At 38.2% G+C, this 17,848-nt stretch overlaps 2 protein-coding genes across 2 annotated transcripts in view; one reads left to right on the forward strand and one right to left on the reverse strand.

Moving 5' to 3' along the window:
- Positions 1-3,435, forward strand: part of CHRM5 (cholinergic receptor muscarinic 5) — a 46,184-nt gene extending 42,749 nt beyond the window's left edge. Inside the window, exon 2 of the mRNA XM_039705024.1 lies at positions 1,202-3,435. Coding sequence (XP_039560958.1) covers positions 1,285-2,865 — 1,581 coding nt within the window. The 5' untranslated portion in view covers positions 1,202-1,284 and the 3' untranslated portion in view covers positions 2,866-3,435. The remainder of the gene's footprint in view (positions 1-1,201) is intronic.
- A 119-nt stretch (positions 3,436-3,554) lies between these two features.
- On the reverse strand, positions 3,555-16,489 carry LOC120500319 (fibrinogen-like protein 1-like protein). Its single transcript, XM_039705026.1, has 3 exons — positions 16,182-16,489; positions 11,951-12,135; positions 3,555-10,477 (listed from the first exon to the last, which is right to left on the reverse strand). Exons 1-3 carry the CDS (start codon positions 16,250-16,252, stop codon positions 9,777-9,779), a joined length of 957 nt encoding a protein of 318 aa, XP_039560960.1. The 5' UTR covers positions 16,253-16,489; the 3' UTR covers positions 3,555-9,776.
- Between the last annotated feature and the right edge of the window lie 1,359 nt (positions 16,490-17,848).

Below are 17,848 nucleotides of genomic sequence, written 5' to 3' on the forward strand. Positions count from 1 at the left end.
TAATAGAGATCTGATGTAGAGAGAATCTTAAAGACTTAGAAATGGACTTTATTCATGTGATAATTTTAGCTGAACCGCTGTCTGCTTTGAAAAAAGAGGTCATACCAGTTTTATACAGACCAAAAGCCCAGTAGAAAAATCTGTTAACAATTTAGTTTTCATTTCTGACTTTAAAAACTGAATGCTATTTGGCTATTTCAAAATTACACAGTTTAGTGAAACTAAGTGTTGAATAAGTGATTAGCATCACCTGATGTGATGGAATTACCAAAAACCCAGGAGGTATCTTTGAAAGAAATCTTGCCTAATACAGGTTCACTGGCATGAGAAATGTCAGTGAGGAATGTAGAAAGCAATGGATGTCAGTGGCATGTATGCATTAATAGAGTGGTTCTGTTTTCATCTTTTAGTGCTTATGCAAGTATTAAATTGGTATGTAAAATGGGTTGCATTAAATTTGCATTTTTTACCAGTGTGGTTATCTTCTGTTTCTTCCTTTGCAATTTACTGCACTGTATCCTGAATCCTACATTCACTCATCCCAAGTTCCCAGACTGTACTTTCATGCTTAACTCCATCAGCCTCCTCTGTCCTAAGACCTCTCGATTGAATTTTGTCCACAAACATCTTCTTGGCCTCGCCTGCTTCATTTGCTCGAAGATTGCCCTCCATTGCCTCAAGCACTTCTGACACCTATTTGTTTCTTGCTGTCACCATGCTAGTGTGGCTCCTAACTCCCATGCACCCCCAGTATTTGCTTGCTCTCTTTCTGTTGTGGGTGACTTTTACAAATTTTTCAAAGATAATTCCTGAAACCTTGGTCTGCATTTTAAATAATGTAGGAAACCACACAGTGACTCACTGTCTTAACTGCAAAACTTTAAATGTCTGTGTTTGAGAATACGTAGAGTGTTCCTAAGATACTCAAAATGTAAGAGCTGGGGTGGTTGACTGTCTTGTGAAATAATATTTAGATTGCATTTTGAAATGTCATAAAATGCCAGAGCACATTGTCCTAGGATGTACATTTGTGTGTTTTACTTATGTTCACAATTGTAGAAATAACAATCAAAATGCAAAAAGACAGCACAAATAATGTGATTGGTTGTTTCACAAGTGTTTTCATAGTAACTATTGGAAATGTGTGCTATTTAATGAGCTAATTAAATTTTCTGATTTTTTTTTCCTTTGATCTTTATAGCTATCTCCACAAGGATGCTTCTGATTACAGAAAGCAGTATGCAGCAGTGCTAAGGTCCTGATGACAATACACCAAGGACAAGAATGGAAGTCAATTTATTCAGCAATTCTACTGTTGTAAACAGTTCATCCATCAACCATAAGCAGTTAGAAGGGCATAGCCTCTGGGAAGTCATTACTATTGCCACTGTAACTGCAATTGTAAGTTTAATAACCATAGTGGGAAATATTCTTGTAATGATATCCTTTAAGGTTAACAGTCAGCTCAAAACTGTCAACAATTATTACTTGCTCAGCCTTGCCTGTGCAGATCTCATCATTGGGATATTTTCCATGAACCTTTATACCTCCTATATACTCATAGGCCATTGGACTCTTGGAAGCCTCGCCTGTGACCTGTGGCTAGCACTGGACTATGTAGCTAGCAATGCCTCAGTAATGAACCTCCTAGTCATCAGTTTTGACAGATATTTTTCCATCACAAGGCCTTTAACTTACAGGGCCAAACGCACACCCAAAAGAGCTGGCATCATGATTGGTATGGCTTGGCTCATTTCCTTCATGTTGTGGGCACCTGTAATCTTGTGCTGGCAGTATTTTGTGGGTGAACGAACAGTGCCACCTGATGAGTGCCAGATACAGTTTCTGTATGAACCCATTATTACCTTTGGTACTGCAATTGCTGCTTTTTACATTCCAGTGTCTGTGATGACCATTCTGTACTGCCGTATTTATAAAGAGACCGAGAAACGCACCAAGGACCTCGCTGAGCTGCAGGGCTCAGAGTCTGTGGCAGAGTATGAGACAATAAAGCCTCAGAAAACTCTCCTGAAGTCTTGCTTCAGTTGCAAGCAACAAAACTTAGTCAAAAGAGAGAGGTGTCAGGCTTCTTGGTCTTCATCTAGCCGAAGTACGTCAGCTACAGCGAAGGCCTCCCAGGCAGCGAGTGCTTGTATGGACTGGGCCAAGGCTGACCAGTTGACCACCTGCAGCAGCTACGCGTCGTCAGAAGACGAGGATAAACTTGCCACTGACTCAGTTTTCCAAGTAACTTACAAAAGTCCATCTAAAAGTAAGGCAGAAGAGTATAATGAGACCACAGATGTTGTTGTCAAAGACCAACCTGAAGAAAGGGATTTTGAGAACCAGAAATACTTTTTGTCACCTACCAAAGAACACACACAAAAAAGTAAAAAATGTGTGGCCTATAAATTCCGTTTGGTGGTTAAGGCTGATGGCACTCAGGAAGCCAACAATGGTTGCCGAAAAGTAAAAATAACTCCTGCTGCTCTGTCAAAGGACCCTTCCATCAAAAGCATGGATCCAAATATAAATAACCAAATCACCAAAAGGAAACGGATGGTTCTTATAAAGGAACGCAAAGCAGCACAGACTTTAAGTGCCATTCTTTTGGCTTTTATCATCACATGGACTCCCTATAATATCATGGTTTTGATCTCCACATTTTGCTCTGACTGCATCCCCCTAACACTGTGGCACCTTGGATATTGGTTATGCTATGTGAACAGCACTGTTAACCCCATTTGTTATGCCCTCTGTAATAAAACTTTCAGGAAGACTTTTAAGATGCTGCTTTTCTGCCAGTGGAAAAAGAAAAAAGTGGAAGAGAAACTATACTGGCAGGGCAATACCAGACTGCCATAATCATTCTTATATAAGAAATAAGGAGAAATATAGATATTGATGTAACCTAACAAATTCTGTATCTTCAAAGCCATTGCTGTTGTGTCTAGTGGTTAAAAACTCTGCTGAAAAGTTAAACTTTGCATGAAGGTAGTGTGCTTGGGATAAAAATGTCAGCAGCTGCTATGAGCAACAAAGGTTGTTTTTGACTATGCAGTAGAATTGCATTACGATTATTGTGTTTGGTGTCCTTTCTTTCAGTCCGAGAATAGGTGGAGTAAACTATAAACTACTAGAAATTAGACGGGGATGATCATCCAGTCATCAGGTTAGGTCATTCAGGCTGTCTCCCTGTAGAGCAGAACTGTTTCTTTCTATAGTTCTTTGCTAGTGTTTTGTTTATGTAGTTTTCAGTGTTCCAAGCAATGCAGCCTGTGCTACCTCTGTTTTGAGGCTTTACCATCAGCTGTTGAGATGAAACAAGGACTATCTAAAGGGTAAACGCTGTCATCCCCAATTCTTAGTGGTTAGGGAGATTCATAATACTCCAAGTGAACACACATATTATAGGACAATATATAACTGAGAAAATGTCCACTTTAAGGATGACTCTTGTGGAGACTTAGGAAGGGCTTATAGTAGAAAGGCTTATAGTGAAGAAATAGATAATGCATTTTGTACATGAAGGAGCCAGTCCCAATATCATTTCCATCCTGCAAGTCACTGTCATTTGTAAAAGTGGTGATACCTCTGAATTTCTCCAGTTCCCAGTACCTCTGAAGGAAATTATAAAATATTATTCACAGTGACAATGGTACAAATCAGAACTGACTGTACAGCATAATGGACACAGTCTGTCTACAACAGAAGGAAAGTCTTTTTTGCAACCTCCTTTGTTGTGCTACACCTTGCTTTGAAAGTTTCCATAACATTTACCTATATATAAACAGTGAGAGAACGGGCATCCTGTAAAGAGGAAAGATTTTTTAAGCAACTTTTTAATGTTTCTGTAACACTATTAGAAACACTTCGAATTCTTTGTCGTTAGATAGCTTTACAAGTAGTAGTCAGGCACTATCTTCAGGCACTCTCTTTGGTCCAGCAAAACCACATCTGCTACAGATGTGGCTGAAGGCAACACCCCTGGTGGCTGTGGCTGCTGGGACTGGGTTGTACTGGCCTAGTTACGAGCTGAGACTGAACACTGGCTGAGATTTGAGAGGGCTTTTGGTGCCAGAGCTGAGCTGCCTGTGCCTTCCTGATGTCTGTGCTAGATTGGCAGGAGCCCTGCAGCACTGACCAAGTGAGTGGGTAAGCAAGGGGCTGCCTTCAGCAGAAGGCCTTTGGAATGGAGCTGGTGACCTCCTTGTGGTGGGAACAAACAAGAAGCTTCAGAAAAGGTCCTGCAAAAACAAAGTTAACAGCAACAGGAGTCATGAGGTGTGGAAGTACTAAAGAAAAATGTTTATGAGGAAATGAGAAAGATCTTCATGTACAAAAAGTTCAGATTCAGTTCTAGCCTTTCTTGCAAAATTCTGAATGAGAAACTTTGGAATATTAGTTTGAGACAATCTTTATATTATATCTACTGTACACTTTAGCAGGACATTGCAGTGGTGACTTTACCCAGGTGCACATTTCAGGGATTGTAGAAGTCATCGTGAATGTACCACTGCTCTCAGTGAAATTGTTTATGTAACCTATTAAATTATCGTAGCATTAGAATGTTCTCCTACAGATAGATAAATCCTCCGTGTCAACAATGAGAGTACAAGTGATTAACATTTTTTTAGCCCCAGTGTCCACAGGGGAAAATTTTGTTAGTGAAAGATTAGCAGTGTACTAATGCAAAATATGTTCTCTAAGCCCCATGGTTAATTTGTAGCACACCATACTGGGCCTATTATGCTTTGTGCATTAGCATATGGTTACTTATGAAAGGAAAGCAGAGGTCTTTATAAAAACTCTTTCATCAGCTTTGTTCTGTCACTATCCAGAGCTTTTCCTGTGTACAGTAACTATGTACAAATTGGTTATTAGAGTGGGTTTATTTTATATTACATCAGACCAGTCATTCAGTAAACTATGTTTGATTTTTAACAAATGAATGTGTCTCTCTGGGGGCACAAGCTGTAGTTAAAGGCAAAATTTATGAGGTAGTAACAGTTCCTGCTAGCTGCACTGTTATTGCTGAAATGAAGCATTGTCTCTTGCTGGAATTAAATGGAGTATTTTAATTTTTTTTTTGTTTTTGAAGTCTGTTGATCAAGAATGATCTGTAAATGTTTATGGACTCTGCTCAGTAAATGTATTAGAATATACAGTGATGGATGCAACAGTGTTGGTTCAATGTAATTGTGAAATATGTGCACAAATTATGCTGCTAGCACCTAACCATGTGAGGGATTACATGGCTACACATGAGTACATTGTAAATATCAAGAATTGTCTAAAGAGGTGTATGTTACTTTATTGTTATGTAGAATGCTTATTCTTAAAAAACATCAAAACCTCAAAAAGACAAATGTGGTCCTCATCAGAGTATCAGTTAGTACTTGATTGTACTTTGTACCGAAAAAATGTTGTGGAATTTCTGCAGTGTAGGAAAATCTTGTTATCTTGTTATCTGTCCTTTTAATGACATTTTTACTGATCCTGTGTATGTGATTGTTGTCATGGACTAATGAAATGCTTTTTGTAAAACTACATTTTGGTTTTACATAATTTCATACACATACATATATATAGATATGTATGTATTGTCAATATAGATGCTTAAATACACATCCCTAACTAAGCTTTTCAGAGACCCAGCACCTTTTGTATTTTAAAGTATTGAATTTTCCCACAAACCAGGGGTATGATTTTTGTCTCTCCCTTTTCATATGTATGCCACCATCCCTACATATTCCAGATCCCCATAATTTGTCAACTAACATTCATTTTTTGCAAATATGATTTATGTTTGTAGATAAATGTAATGCTCCTGCAGCTGCTGGATAGTCAGTGGCTTCTCTGTTTTGAAACACAGGCTAAACCTTAACTCTAGAAAACGACATGGTGTCTTTTCACTTCACTACTTGACTTTAACCCCCACAAGTCAGTAAGAGGCCACTCTCTTTCTCATGTGGTCTCCCCCAAATCTCCATTACCACCTTTTGAACTCTTTAAGAAATGTTCTTACACATACATTTGACAATTGTCATAAAACTTTGAGCTTTAATAAGCTTCTTTATGATTTTATTAATAGTTACCCCATAAGTAGTTAAAGCAATTAGAAATTCATAACATCGTGTTGTAAAACAGGTGATAAACTATGTCTACTAGTGGTTTCAGAAAGAAATGGTGTTACAATTGTTTTTTCCATCTTGATAAATGTATTTTTTTACAATTAAGGAACTTCAGTCATATTACACACACTGAAAGCACTGACTTTCACTCAGTATTTTTTCCATTGGTCACTAAATGTCACTAGTTTCTTCATGTATCTGCTGATATACCAAAGTCAGTCCTCCTCAAATAAACCAAACGTTTCAAATCCTTCAGAAGTTTTCTTCTCAGCAGGTCCTCCTCCAGACCCTGATTGCTGATGGCTTCTGTTTCAGTAGACCTCTTAAAATGAGGGGACTTTTACTGAATTTCTGGATTGCAGTGCCAAGATCAAAGCTGAAATATCTTTTAATCCTTACGTGCAGCAGCAACCTAGACGTAGTGGAGGTCAGATAGTTGTTTTTAGTGTGTGCTGTCCATAAGGCTTCCTTTAGTGTGCAATTCATCAGGTAGCTGTAGGAGGAAGAGTGGAGAGAGGGTACAGTGGAGTATTCAGCTGGATTCAGCTCTGTAGCCCCCCACTCTGACTGTGGTCTGATGCCTTCTGAAACACAAAAGACATGAGAATGACTAAAAGACTCTTTGTTAATTCTAGTAGAAGGAAATCAGGCCATACAGCTAAAATTGTTAATTTTTTGATACAGTGTATTGCATCAATAAATTAAAAACCTTAGTCAGTTAGCCCCTAAAATCACTTTGTCATACTTCTAAATCCATGGTTATACACAAAAAATAAGGTTACCTGAACTCTGTAAAGTCAGAAACAAAAGCAAACACTTTCTCATATGAAAACTGAATTATTTTAAAAGACAAATAATAAACAAATTCTGAGTTGATTAATGTGGTATTGTATGTGAGAGTGTGTGTACATTTCCTGCTGTTGACAATATAAATGCAGAGAAAGGCAAAGTAGGAGAGGTAAAGAAAATTATTTCACTGCTGTTGTTCAGAGATTGCATGGTTGAAGTGGAACATGCCTCCCATTCACAGGTGCTTAGAGCTGGAGCTTTCACTCTAGACCTTGTCATACTTACTCAGTTTGGAAGGCTGTTTATTTGACCAAATAAATTTGTTTCAGCAGCTACTTCTGGGAAGACCCTCGTTCTTTCCCATACTGCAGGAGACAGTAAATTCAGGAAAGGCTAAGAGAGAGAGTATAAGAGAAATGTGATTGGCAAAAGAACTTAGGAGACGTAGGATAGGAACCCCTATGTTTCAGTCTGTGATTTCACTGAGTGGTGATGAAGGCCAGATGCCTTCAGCATCACTCTGGGTATCTGGTGATCAACGTTCAGAAATGGAAGAAAAAAAATCTGTTCAGTTAAGATAGTCTTTTGCTAAGGAATAATGAAGTAAAGTTTAGTCTACTTCTAAAGGTTCCGTGCTGATGGATGTTCTAGAATATTCTTAGTCATTTTCATCCTTAGTCCCTAACCCACTACTTAGTCCCTAACCGAGCTCTATTAGTCATTTCCATCCATGCTTTGTTCAGAAGTTTGGAATGTAGCTCAGTCCCTGAGTTCAATTAAATGTCTCAGGTTTTTTGCTGGCAAACTTCTTGTTATGAGTTTTTACTACATTTAAATCTAATTTTCATAGTGGAATTCAGTACATAGGTTTGTAAGGCTAGTTAAAGTATTAACTAGAGTCCCTCTGGCACTGGGCAGCTGGGTTTGTTCTGCTGGTGCCCAAGTTATTCATACTGCTTATTTGCAGAGTCCTTACCTCCAAAATCCTCTAAAACATGCTAAGGGCGTGCTGCAGAGTAGGTTATCTGCCTTTGATGATCAGATGCAGCCTGTGGACTCTCCCTTCCACACTTCCATGTCACGGTCATTAAAACCACATTTTTGGAAGGTGTGTGAACATCTGGCTATATGGCCAGGGATTCTAACAAAAGCTTTGTGAGACTGGCAGCACTCAGGTGATTTTCTTGTATCGTCAGCCCAACTTTAGAGGCATCCTGATAGAATTATGCAGAACCCACATTAAATTGTCTCAATGACATAAACTCAATTCAGGTACTAACCATTTCTTCTCCTATCACACTGCTGTCTTTGAACACACATTCAGGGGGAAAAAAATCAAATGCTGCAAAATTGGCATGTGTGCTATATTGGCCTCACCCACATCACATAGCTGTATCTCTCTGAAAATGTTGCAGTGCATCAAGAAAACTAAAAATTGCTTTCTTGGCTTTTCTGCTTCCAAAACAGTTTCTCATCTTAAGCATCACGACAGTATTGGTCCTCTCAAAATACAAAAGAATTTATTTTCTGAAACAATTTTCATGAAAATTATAAATAGTGTTTTAAATTAAAAAGCAGGAATTTGACAGTGTCTGTTGGTGGAGTTTCTTTAACTGAAATATCTAAAAAACCACACATGATAATCTAATTACTATTCTGACATTTTGTAAAGGCAACAATAAGAACTCTTTGGTTGTCATTCAGTTATTCCAATGATACAGAACTGTGTGAAGCAACTCAAACAGTGGTAAAAGAAAACAAGGTTTTCAAGGTTATAAAATTTAAATCCTTTTGTTTATTGTTTTAAAACAGAATAATTTATAATGAAACTTTATTTTATTTTATAATTAGGAAAAAAGGCACTGTTTAGTTGATGTCAAGACTGAGTACTAAAACAACTGAAATTATTAAATATGAAATAAAGGCAGCATTCTCTTCTTTTCTCACAGTGGTATGAAAAAAAAAGCTGAAGCACAGCATGGAACAGTCAAATAATGGTAAATAAAGTGGAGTAATTCAGGTAAAAATGGAGGAATAAATAAGCAATTGCAATATCAATCTGATCTTTTTAAAATGTATTCGCAGAGTTTCTTGGGGAAAAAATTCAGAGGGGTTGTAAGCTTTGGATCAGTGGCTATCAATGGGAAATCTGGCAATCCCATTAGTGCTGAGTGTTCTAAAATGAAGGCAGAAAAGAAAAGCCTGTGCTGAATACTTCACTGTATATGGGATCATTAAAAAATAGAGATAAAAGAGTCAATGAAGGGGGAAAGAAGCCATGGGAGATGAGGTTAATTCCAATTTTAAATATTAAAATAACATTCACATAATGTTAGAAAACATAATGTTAGAAAGAAAAGGCCCATTGGAGTCCTATGATACACAGTACCCTTCAGTATGCATTTTGTAAATGTAGGTATTTGACTGGAAATTTCCTCTCTGCATGATATATGAAGATGTGCAATTATAGATGTGCAATCAATAATGAACATTGACACCAGAGCAAAACCTTCTGAAATGCATTTTTATTCATGTATGTATTGTACAAGACATCACATCCTGGATTTCATATCGGACTTGTCTTATGGCTAAAATAGCATAAAATTAATTATTTAAATCTTCTGGTTACATAAATCTTGTGGTAAAGGCCTCAGTTTCTGACAGTTTCTCACTTGTATGGTTGGCAAATCTCTGTGACATGTTCCAGTCCTGGACAATATGACAACATAAAGCCCTTACAGAGGCCCAATTTAAATTTCCAGTCGTGGTTACTTAGGGTTATTACTCAGTCAGTGAGTTCACTTCAGTCACTTGAGAAAGAGTCCCTGTTCCTGTTAGATACACATGGCTTGTCTACAGTTCAACTTTCTGACAGGAGCAGGCCTTGGTAGGGTACGACTGGTGCTGCTCGATGGGTTTGATCATCATCCATGCAAACTTGCAGGGATGTTGCTTGCTGCAGTCTTTTTGCCAGTATATCACGTTCCTGCGGTTCAGGTTTGCCCCAGCACATGCATCGTACCACCAGCCTCCTCCAGGAATGCCATTGAGTTCCAGCTTAGCACAATTCATAAAGTAATTGTCATTGTCTCTGTCCTTGGTGGTAAACTTCTGGTTGTCATGGAGATAAGCTTCTGTGTCCAGGGTCAGAGCATCAGTGGCGTTGCCTTTGTAAAGACCAACCCTGATTCGATATTGAGACTCTTCCCCCTCAATCAGGAATGGCTCATACTGTCCCCATTTGACTTCAGCATTTAGATTTACAAGTTTAACTCCAAGTATATATTGCACTGAGCTGCCAGTTAACTGATGCATGTATTCATTTCCTAGCCAGTGGTTCTCATGAACAGAGCCAAATCCATATTTGTAGTCCTGCCAGGTCCTGTCAAAGTCGACAGTGCTGTTGGCTGTAATGTGCTGGATTACTGTCCAACCCCCATCCTGCATGTTACAAAAGACAACAATCGGTTCCTCTTTTGGTCGGATGATGTAAAGGCCATCTCTGGAATTTCCTTTGGAGTGCTTTAAAATTTCAAAACAATCCCTTGGATAGTCTGAGCAAAAAAAATAAAAAAAATTTTAAAAAATTAAAAAAAAAACCAAACACACACAAATTAAAGTAAATTCTGTTCAAATAATACATTTCATAAATTGAACTCTGACCTTCAGAGTGACTGAATGACTCTCTTCAGACTGGAAGCTGCCTGACTTCATTGCAGCTTATGGCCGTTTATTTAGCTAAAGGGGGAAGATTTGGGAGGAATATGCAGGAAATATTCAGAAATTCAAAAAATGGTTTGTTACTCTGTCATACAACAGAAGTATGATTTAGTATTTATGACAGAAATGTGGTTGACAAGCCAAAACCTATGTGCAGATCATTCTTTTTCCACCAGTGTTCTTCCAGACTGAGTAGGCAGCAAGTCTGCAATTCCCTGTGCCATCTGTAGGATAATTGAGTTTAATAACTAGACCTAGTCTTTTCCTCAATGAACGAATTAATTTCTCTTGAACCAATTTATACTTCAGGCACCTCTAACATCCTTGTGTTAAATTCTGAAAGGTATGCCATGTGTTCACTGATAAAAGGGAGATATTAAAGCATATTTTTAGTTAATATAAGGCTCATAAACAACTGAGGATTTTCTTAGGATGAGTTCTTTTCACTCAAACTCCAGGCTAAATTTTATCATGGATTTGCAGCTAGGACTACAATTCTGATCAGTGCTGAACACCAGTATCAGGAAGATGGATGAAACTCCTGTTTCCATTTTATTGCTTATCCAGCAGACTCAGAGGGTAACAAAAATGTCATATAAGGCTTGGGTTGACCGCTTCTAAAATATTTACTGGGTTTTTTTAAATGTAATGTGTATATAAGGTAACTTCTTGCTCTAGTATAATATCTAGCATCTCTGAGACTGCAGCACAATGCTCTGAATTTTACCATTGATTCTGAGGTTTCTTAAGAGTCAGAATATAATTAATTTAAATATACATTTACATATGTATGAACTTATAGAGAGAGAACTCCTTTTGTACACAAGGATGGTATTCATTGTTCTGTTACTTAGAAATATGTTTGTAAATTGCAGTTACTCACTTTTCCATAGTGTTGAAAGGCATGTCCTTATGTCATTAAATTGTGAAATATTGGTAATTTGCATTTAATAAAAACTTGACAATTTTATTGTCTCCGTGAGAAGAATTCAGTAAAAATTACATTTGCCTGGTAGACATAGCCTACCTCACTCCAATGTGATGCCATGATTTTACAGGATTATTTAAGTAATTTATATGGTGATGTCCAGGCCAGCAATACATCAGTGACCCTCACAGTTGCCCTTCTCAGTGATCATTATAGAACAACTTCTACAGACAGGTTCAGGACTTTGTAGCAGGACATGTTCATATTGCAAATTATTCTTCCAGGGCTAGCTTTGGTATATGTTGCTTGAAAATGTTACAGCAAAGCAATAAAGTAAAACACAGAACACTTCCAAATCACTCTCTGTCTTTATGAGTACCTTTCTCATTAGCATTTCCCAGTCTCTCATAGTCTCTCTGGGGGAGGAGGTGGGCATTAGCCAGGACCACTGCCTCTTTGGTGCCCAGGGACACAGTGCACTGAGAGAGCAAGAGCAGCATGAATCCTGCTGAGCTCCTCAGTGGCATCTTCCTTCTGCGCCAGTCCTCCTGCAGCAGTACAGAGCTGTAACACAGACCGCAGCTGAAAATGGCAATATTTATGACTTCTAGTACAAAAGTCCTGAAGGAGAAAGGTTTTGAAATACTGAGCTTCAATACAGTAAACCTCTGTCAAAGTGGTCTTATCCCATCTTTGAAGGCCCTCTCCTTTCCTGAAAAGAAAGGTTTTGAAATACTGAAATACTGAAATACTTTCAATACAGTAAGCCTCTGTCAAAGTGGTCTTATCCCATCTTTGAAGGACCTCTCCTTTCCTGAAGTCTCATTTCTGACAAATCATTCATTTTTCCGACACAGAGTGCTGTGCTGAGACACTTAGAACATCTCTCACCTGTCACCTTGTGCCATGCTAGGCAATGAAACATAATGCAATTTTGAGTGTGGCAAAAAGTCATCAAGAAGAATGTAATGACAAAAGAAAAGCACAACTTTTAATTATCAGAGTTGATTTTTTCTTACTCCCCGAATCCAAACTATAGTGAAATAGAGACACCAATGGTTGAAGGGACAGAAGCAGTAACATTAGTTCTGCTGACTGTTTGTAGCTCAAACAGTACTCAGAGACATGGCTTTCCTAGTGCTGGAAAGATTTCCATGCACTGGAAAATTCACTTTATCTGATTTATATATTTCTATCCAAAGCTTGAAATAACAGGTCACAGGTTTCCATCAGATTTTAAAGAAAAGTTTAGTAAACAAAGCAAAATAACTTTTCTTTAGCCTTTTCAAAACTCACAAGGGTTCAACAGCTTTGAGCCTCATTTTATCCACCTTTTGGGGTACATTAATGCTTCATTCAGTACAGAAGAAGGCTTAGGCTATTACTGAACTAAATCCTGGAGTCCTTACTTAGGCAAATCCCAGATTCTCTGAAGAGGAGTTTCTGTCAACAACAGCTTAGAATGAATCAGGTAAACAAATATTTCCTACACTCTCAAAGGATATATTTACTTAGTCTCAAACCAAACTATTTAATGCTCTTTTAAATTTTTTTTTTTAAGGACTGGGCTCCCCACAGTGGCTTTGCTGAAGGCAGAAAATAGATCTACCAAAAAAGCTCTTTGGTCAGGGCTTATTTCCTGCCAGTGTCAGCACAGAGTCTGCAGAGGCCAGTACCCTTCTCCACAGTGGCTTATGTTGCAATAAAGCCACATTCCTTATAAATCTAATGACTTAGCAGCAGATTCAGCAAACAGTGTTCCAGAGTGAAAAAATTCAGTGTATTTATTTAAAAAATGCCCAAGACAAATCATTGTAATAAAGTTCAGGTTTGAAAGTTAATTTTTCTGCCTACCATACACAAAGTCAGCAAATCAGAATTTTCTATTCTACCTGAAACTATTCAGCAATAACTATGATTTAATATTAAAATATAATTTGCCATTTTATGCAAAGTTGGTCATTTGACATTGGGATAATCATAAACTCGAAAATTATCTTCCATGAAATTTGGCACAGTGCTTCCCTTTAAGCATTTAAATTCTGTTGTACTTGTATTTTCTACTGTCATGTATCATCTTCCCTGAAAGCTTTGATTATTGTTGCTATTATGGAGTATTAAATTATAAATTACTTTAAATCAAACCTTAATTCACAAGCCCAAATCCTGATTTTCATGAAATTTGAACTTGGATCTGGAATTGTTTTTTAAACTGTTTTGGTTTTCTTTTAGTATTTTTGAATGAGTCAGCCTTTTTTCTTCTCTTGTATTTATGCATAAACACTGAAAATTGATTTAAAGATCAATTCAATTCCAGAATAGAAATTGGTATTAAAAATTTTTAAGAAAGCACCCAAGGAACACAGCACTGGGCAGGCACCTTACCTCTTTCAAGTGAAGACTGGCAGAGAACACAAATGAGCTCACTCTCTACAGTTGTACTTTGCCTCTACTTAAGTCCAGGTGAATCAGTCAGATCCAATGTGCTATCTCAAATGCAGCAAAATTGCATATTCCTTATTTCACACTGTGCTTAATCTGCTGCACTTTGCTCTGACATATACTTGCAATAAAGTATGTATGAATTATAAAGTACAAAGTTCTTCCATAATTATTAAAATTACATAGTAATTAAATTAAATTTCCTTTATTAACCATGAAGAAATTTTAGTTCAGTAAATTATTTATGTTGCTTAAATAGACACAGGCAGATGCTAAAATTTACTATGCCATTTTGCATAGATGAATTATCTCAAAGCTCTACTGAAGTGTAGTCACATTTAAATTGCACAGAGATTACTTGATTTTTAAGTATTAGGAACAATCCAACTATAAACCATGTTCTTACTTCATGTTTTAATGTGAATGAATAAGAAACAGTGTCTGAGAACTCTAAAAATACAGCAAACAAAAGCAGAACGGGCTGGTCAACAGGTTTCTATTTTAGTTTATGTGGAATAACAAGAGTCAGTTAACATTAACTCAGATCAAAACTATGAACTAAATAAATAAATTACTGCTATGCAGCTATGTATCTGAAAGTTCTACTGTGTGTCTGCACAGTCTTTACATGATGTCTAATCCACATTTACCCTTTCAAAGATTAGACAACATTTAAGTTTTTGAGCTCCCCCATCCACCCTGCAACCTGCTTTGATCAGATTCCATCCTTGAAACAAGTCACAGTTTAAATTCATGGAACATTTAAGACCTGTGCAAGCTCTACTTCAGAATTCATATCAACTCATAATTTCTGTTCTTCAATAATTCATCTTCAATGAGGATTTGTATTTCATGTACAATTAGATCAATACCCACAGCAAATGTCTTGGGAAATATTTGCTTGTAACATTTCAAACTCAGTGGTCATTCTCTTCCATTTTAAAGTACAAGCAATCTATTACACAGGAGGATGACCACAGGGAGTCAGAACAGTGTCTTCTCCATGACACTGATCAGTAACAGAGCTACAGGGAAAAGTTTAAGAATACATATTCTCTGCTTTAGCATTATGAAGCTCAGGGAATTTCTGATCTTTGTGTGTTTGACAATATCTAATCTATGGCTGGTTCCAAATATTACAAGCCTTGTCTAAGGCATGAAAATACTGTATGGTAAGTTATGAAATATAAAATTGCGTTGAACATACACAGATCTTGCTGAAATAGTATGGTAAGAAAAGGTAGGGGAAGGAACCTTTCCACTCTGTGTATATAGATACACTCTGAAATACACCATTGACCCTAGTGGTATTTATTGATGGGCCTTTCATCACCCTGGCATAAACTGGGGTGCATCTTTGGTGCCTTTGATTCCCATATATTTCATCACTGTTTATCTCCTCTCCTGTTTTTCCATTTTTCTTTACTTTCTTGCTGTTTGCTTCTTTGTTGATTTCCAGACTTTATCTGAGCTGGCAGAGCAGAAGTGAAGTGGGAAGTGTTTAATTAGAAGAGAGAAGGGCACCAGCATTCATTCACTCATGCTCAGAAAGGCATCTATTTTTGTAGATGAAAACTTTGAAAAACAATTAAAATCTTTGCATCTCCCTCTCTGCTCTGCATTCTGAGAATAATTTTTCAGAAGTTATATCATGATCTTAAGGTCAGAGTACTTTACATAGCTATGGTTTGGTAATATACAGATTTCAAAATTAAACATTGCTACAATCACTTGTTAGCCATGTTAATTAAGATACTTTGTTTCCTAGACCAATGACCACATATTCCCTCTCTACAGTATGCTGAAATTTTAATTATTCTTCTGATTCTGCTGAGCTTTGACAAGCATTCATTTGAATTTTACCAATTCAGGCTCTCCTGTGTGGAAGTAGTCTTTACACATTCTTCATATCCATATGCCACATGGATCCAGCCTGTTCAAATCTCTCTGCAGAGCCTTCCTGCCCTCCAGCAGATCAACACTTCCACCCAGCTTGTCTGCAAACTGACTGAGGGTGCATTCGATCCCCTTATCCAAATCACTGGTAAAGACATTAAGCAGGACTGGCTCCAAACCCAAGCCCTGGGGAGCAGCACAGGTGAGCAGTCCCCAGCTGGACGTAGCACCACTCAGCCCCCTCTGGGCCATGAGTTGAGCCACTTTCTTACCCAGAGATGAGCTCACCCCTCCAAGCCATAGGAATCCAGTCTGTCCAGGAGAGTGCTGTGGGAAACAACATCAAAGGCTTGACTAAGATCCAGGTGGACAACAGCCACAGGCTTTCTCTAATCCACTTGAGAGGGTCACCTTGTTGTGGGAGAGCCAGTTGTTCAGGGTCTTTTGCAAACCCATGCTGTGTGGGCCTGATCCCCTGGCTGTCCTGAGTGCCATCAGGATGTTCTGCTCCATGAACTTCCCCAGCACCAAGGTCAGAATGACAGGCCTGCAGCTCCCTGATCCTCCTTCCAGTCTTGCAGACAGGTGTTGCATTTCCCCTAACCTTCCTGGTTAGCCAGGACTGCTGGGAAATGGTGGAAAGTGGCTCAGTGAGTTCTGCCAGCTCCTAGCTGGCCCCATAAGACCTGAGTGTGTCTAAGTGGCAGAGCAGGTCACTGAGCTTTCCCCTTGGATTGTGGTGACTTCATTCTGCTCCCCATCCCTGCCTTCCAATTCACAGGGCTGAGTAACCTGAGAATAACTTGTTGTTAACCACTTTAATGCCTCATGGTTTTTCTTGTCCTTTGTCACTGTTTACCCTTGCATCCAATAAAGAATGGAAGTTATCCTTAGCCCTCCTTTTGCTGGTTATGCATTTATAGAAACATTTTTATTGTCTTTTAGGGCAGTAGTCAGATTAAATTCTGGTTGTGCTTTGACCCTTCTAATTGTATTCCCCGTAAGCTCACATTATCTTTGTAGTTCTTCTGAGATTCCTGCCCTTTCTTCCAAAGGTCATAAAATCTTTTTTCTCTGAGTTCCTGTCCAAGTTCTCTGTTCAGCCAGGCCACTTTTCCTCACCACCTTTTGGCACATGGGACAGCTTGCTCCTGCATGTAAGATTTCCCTCTTGGAGAGTGTTCTGCCTTTCTGGACTCCTTTGCACTTCAGGATGGGGGCCAATCTCTCTAGAAACCCAAGGCAGTTCTGCTGGCCCACCTCCTTCCTTCTCCAAGAATTTTAAAACCCGTCATTTCATGATCACTGTGCCCAAGATGGAATCTGTCATTATGGGAAAGGCTTTGGCACAGGCTGGCAACGTGCATACACAGGACCTTCAAAGGGCTTGGCATGGGTGATTTATGGATTTGTATGGTTGCCAGAAGCATGCAAAATGCTAATTTACATGCAAAAAAGTTGTTCATATACTAAGGAACACAGGAAACAAAGCTCTAACTGAAAAACCACATAAAACACAGAACTAAGTATGTCAGTATCTTTCCTGAAAGAAGTTTCATAGGCACACAACACAAGTGATTGCTTTGGGAAAACAAACAAACCAACAAAGCCCCACCAAGCAACAAAATCAGGCCATAGAAATACTTCTGCAGCTTTGAGTGATTTTGAATTGCTTTGCAGCCTTGGCTAAAAGCACTTTGGGATCTTTGCATAGGATCAGTAAGAAAAAAATGTTCATAACAGCTTTCACTTGTTCTTGAACTTATGAGCTGGCATTGGCATATGAAGTGTGTGTTTTGTCTGACAATGCAGAAAGCAGTTATTAACTGCTGAAACACATTGCACATAAGGCTGTTTTCAATACAAATTTTAAATCTCTTTTTACACATTCAGTATTTGTGAGATGAACCATTATTTGGGGAACAAACCAAAGTATATT

This window comes from Passer montanus, unplaced genomic scaffold (genome assembly GCF_014805655.1).
Source record: "Passer montanus isolate IOZ18808 unplaced genomic scaffold, ASM1480565v1 scaffold18, whole genome shotgun sequence".
Classification (NCBI taxonomy): domain Eukaryota; kingdom Metazoa; phylum Chordata; class Aves; order Passeriformes; family Passeridae; genus Passer; species Passer montanus.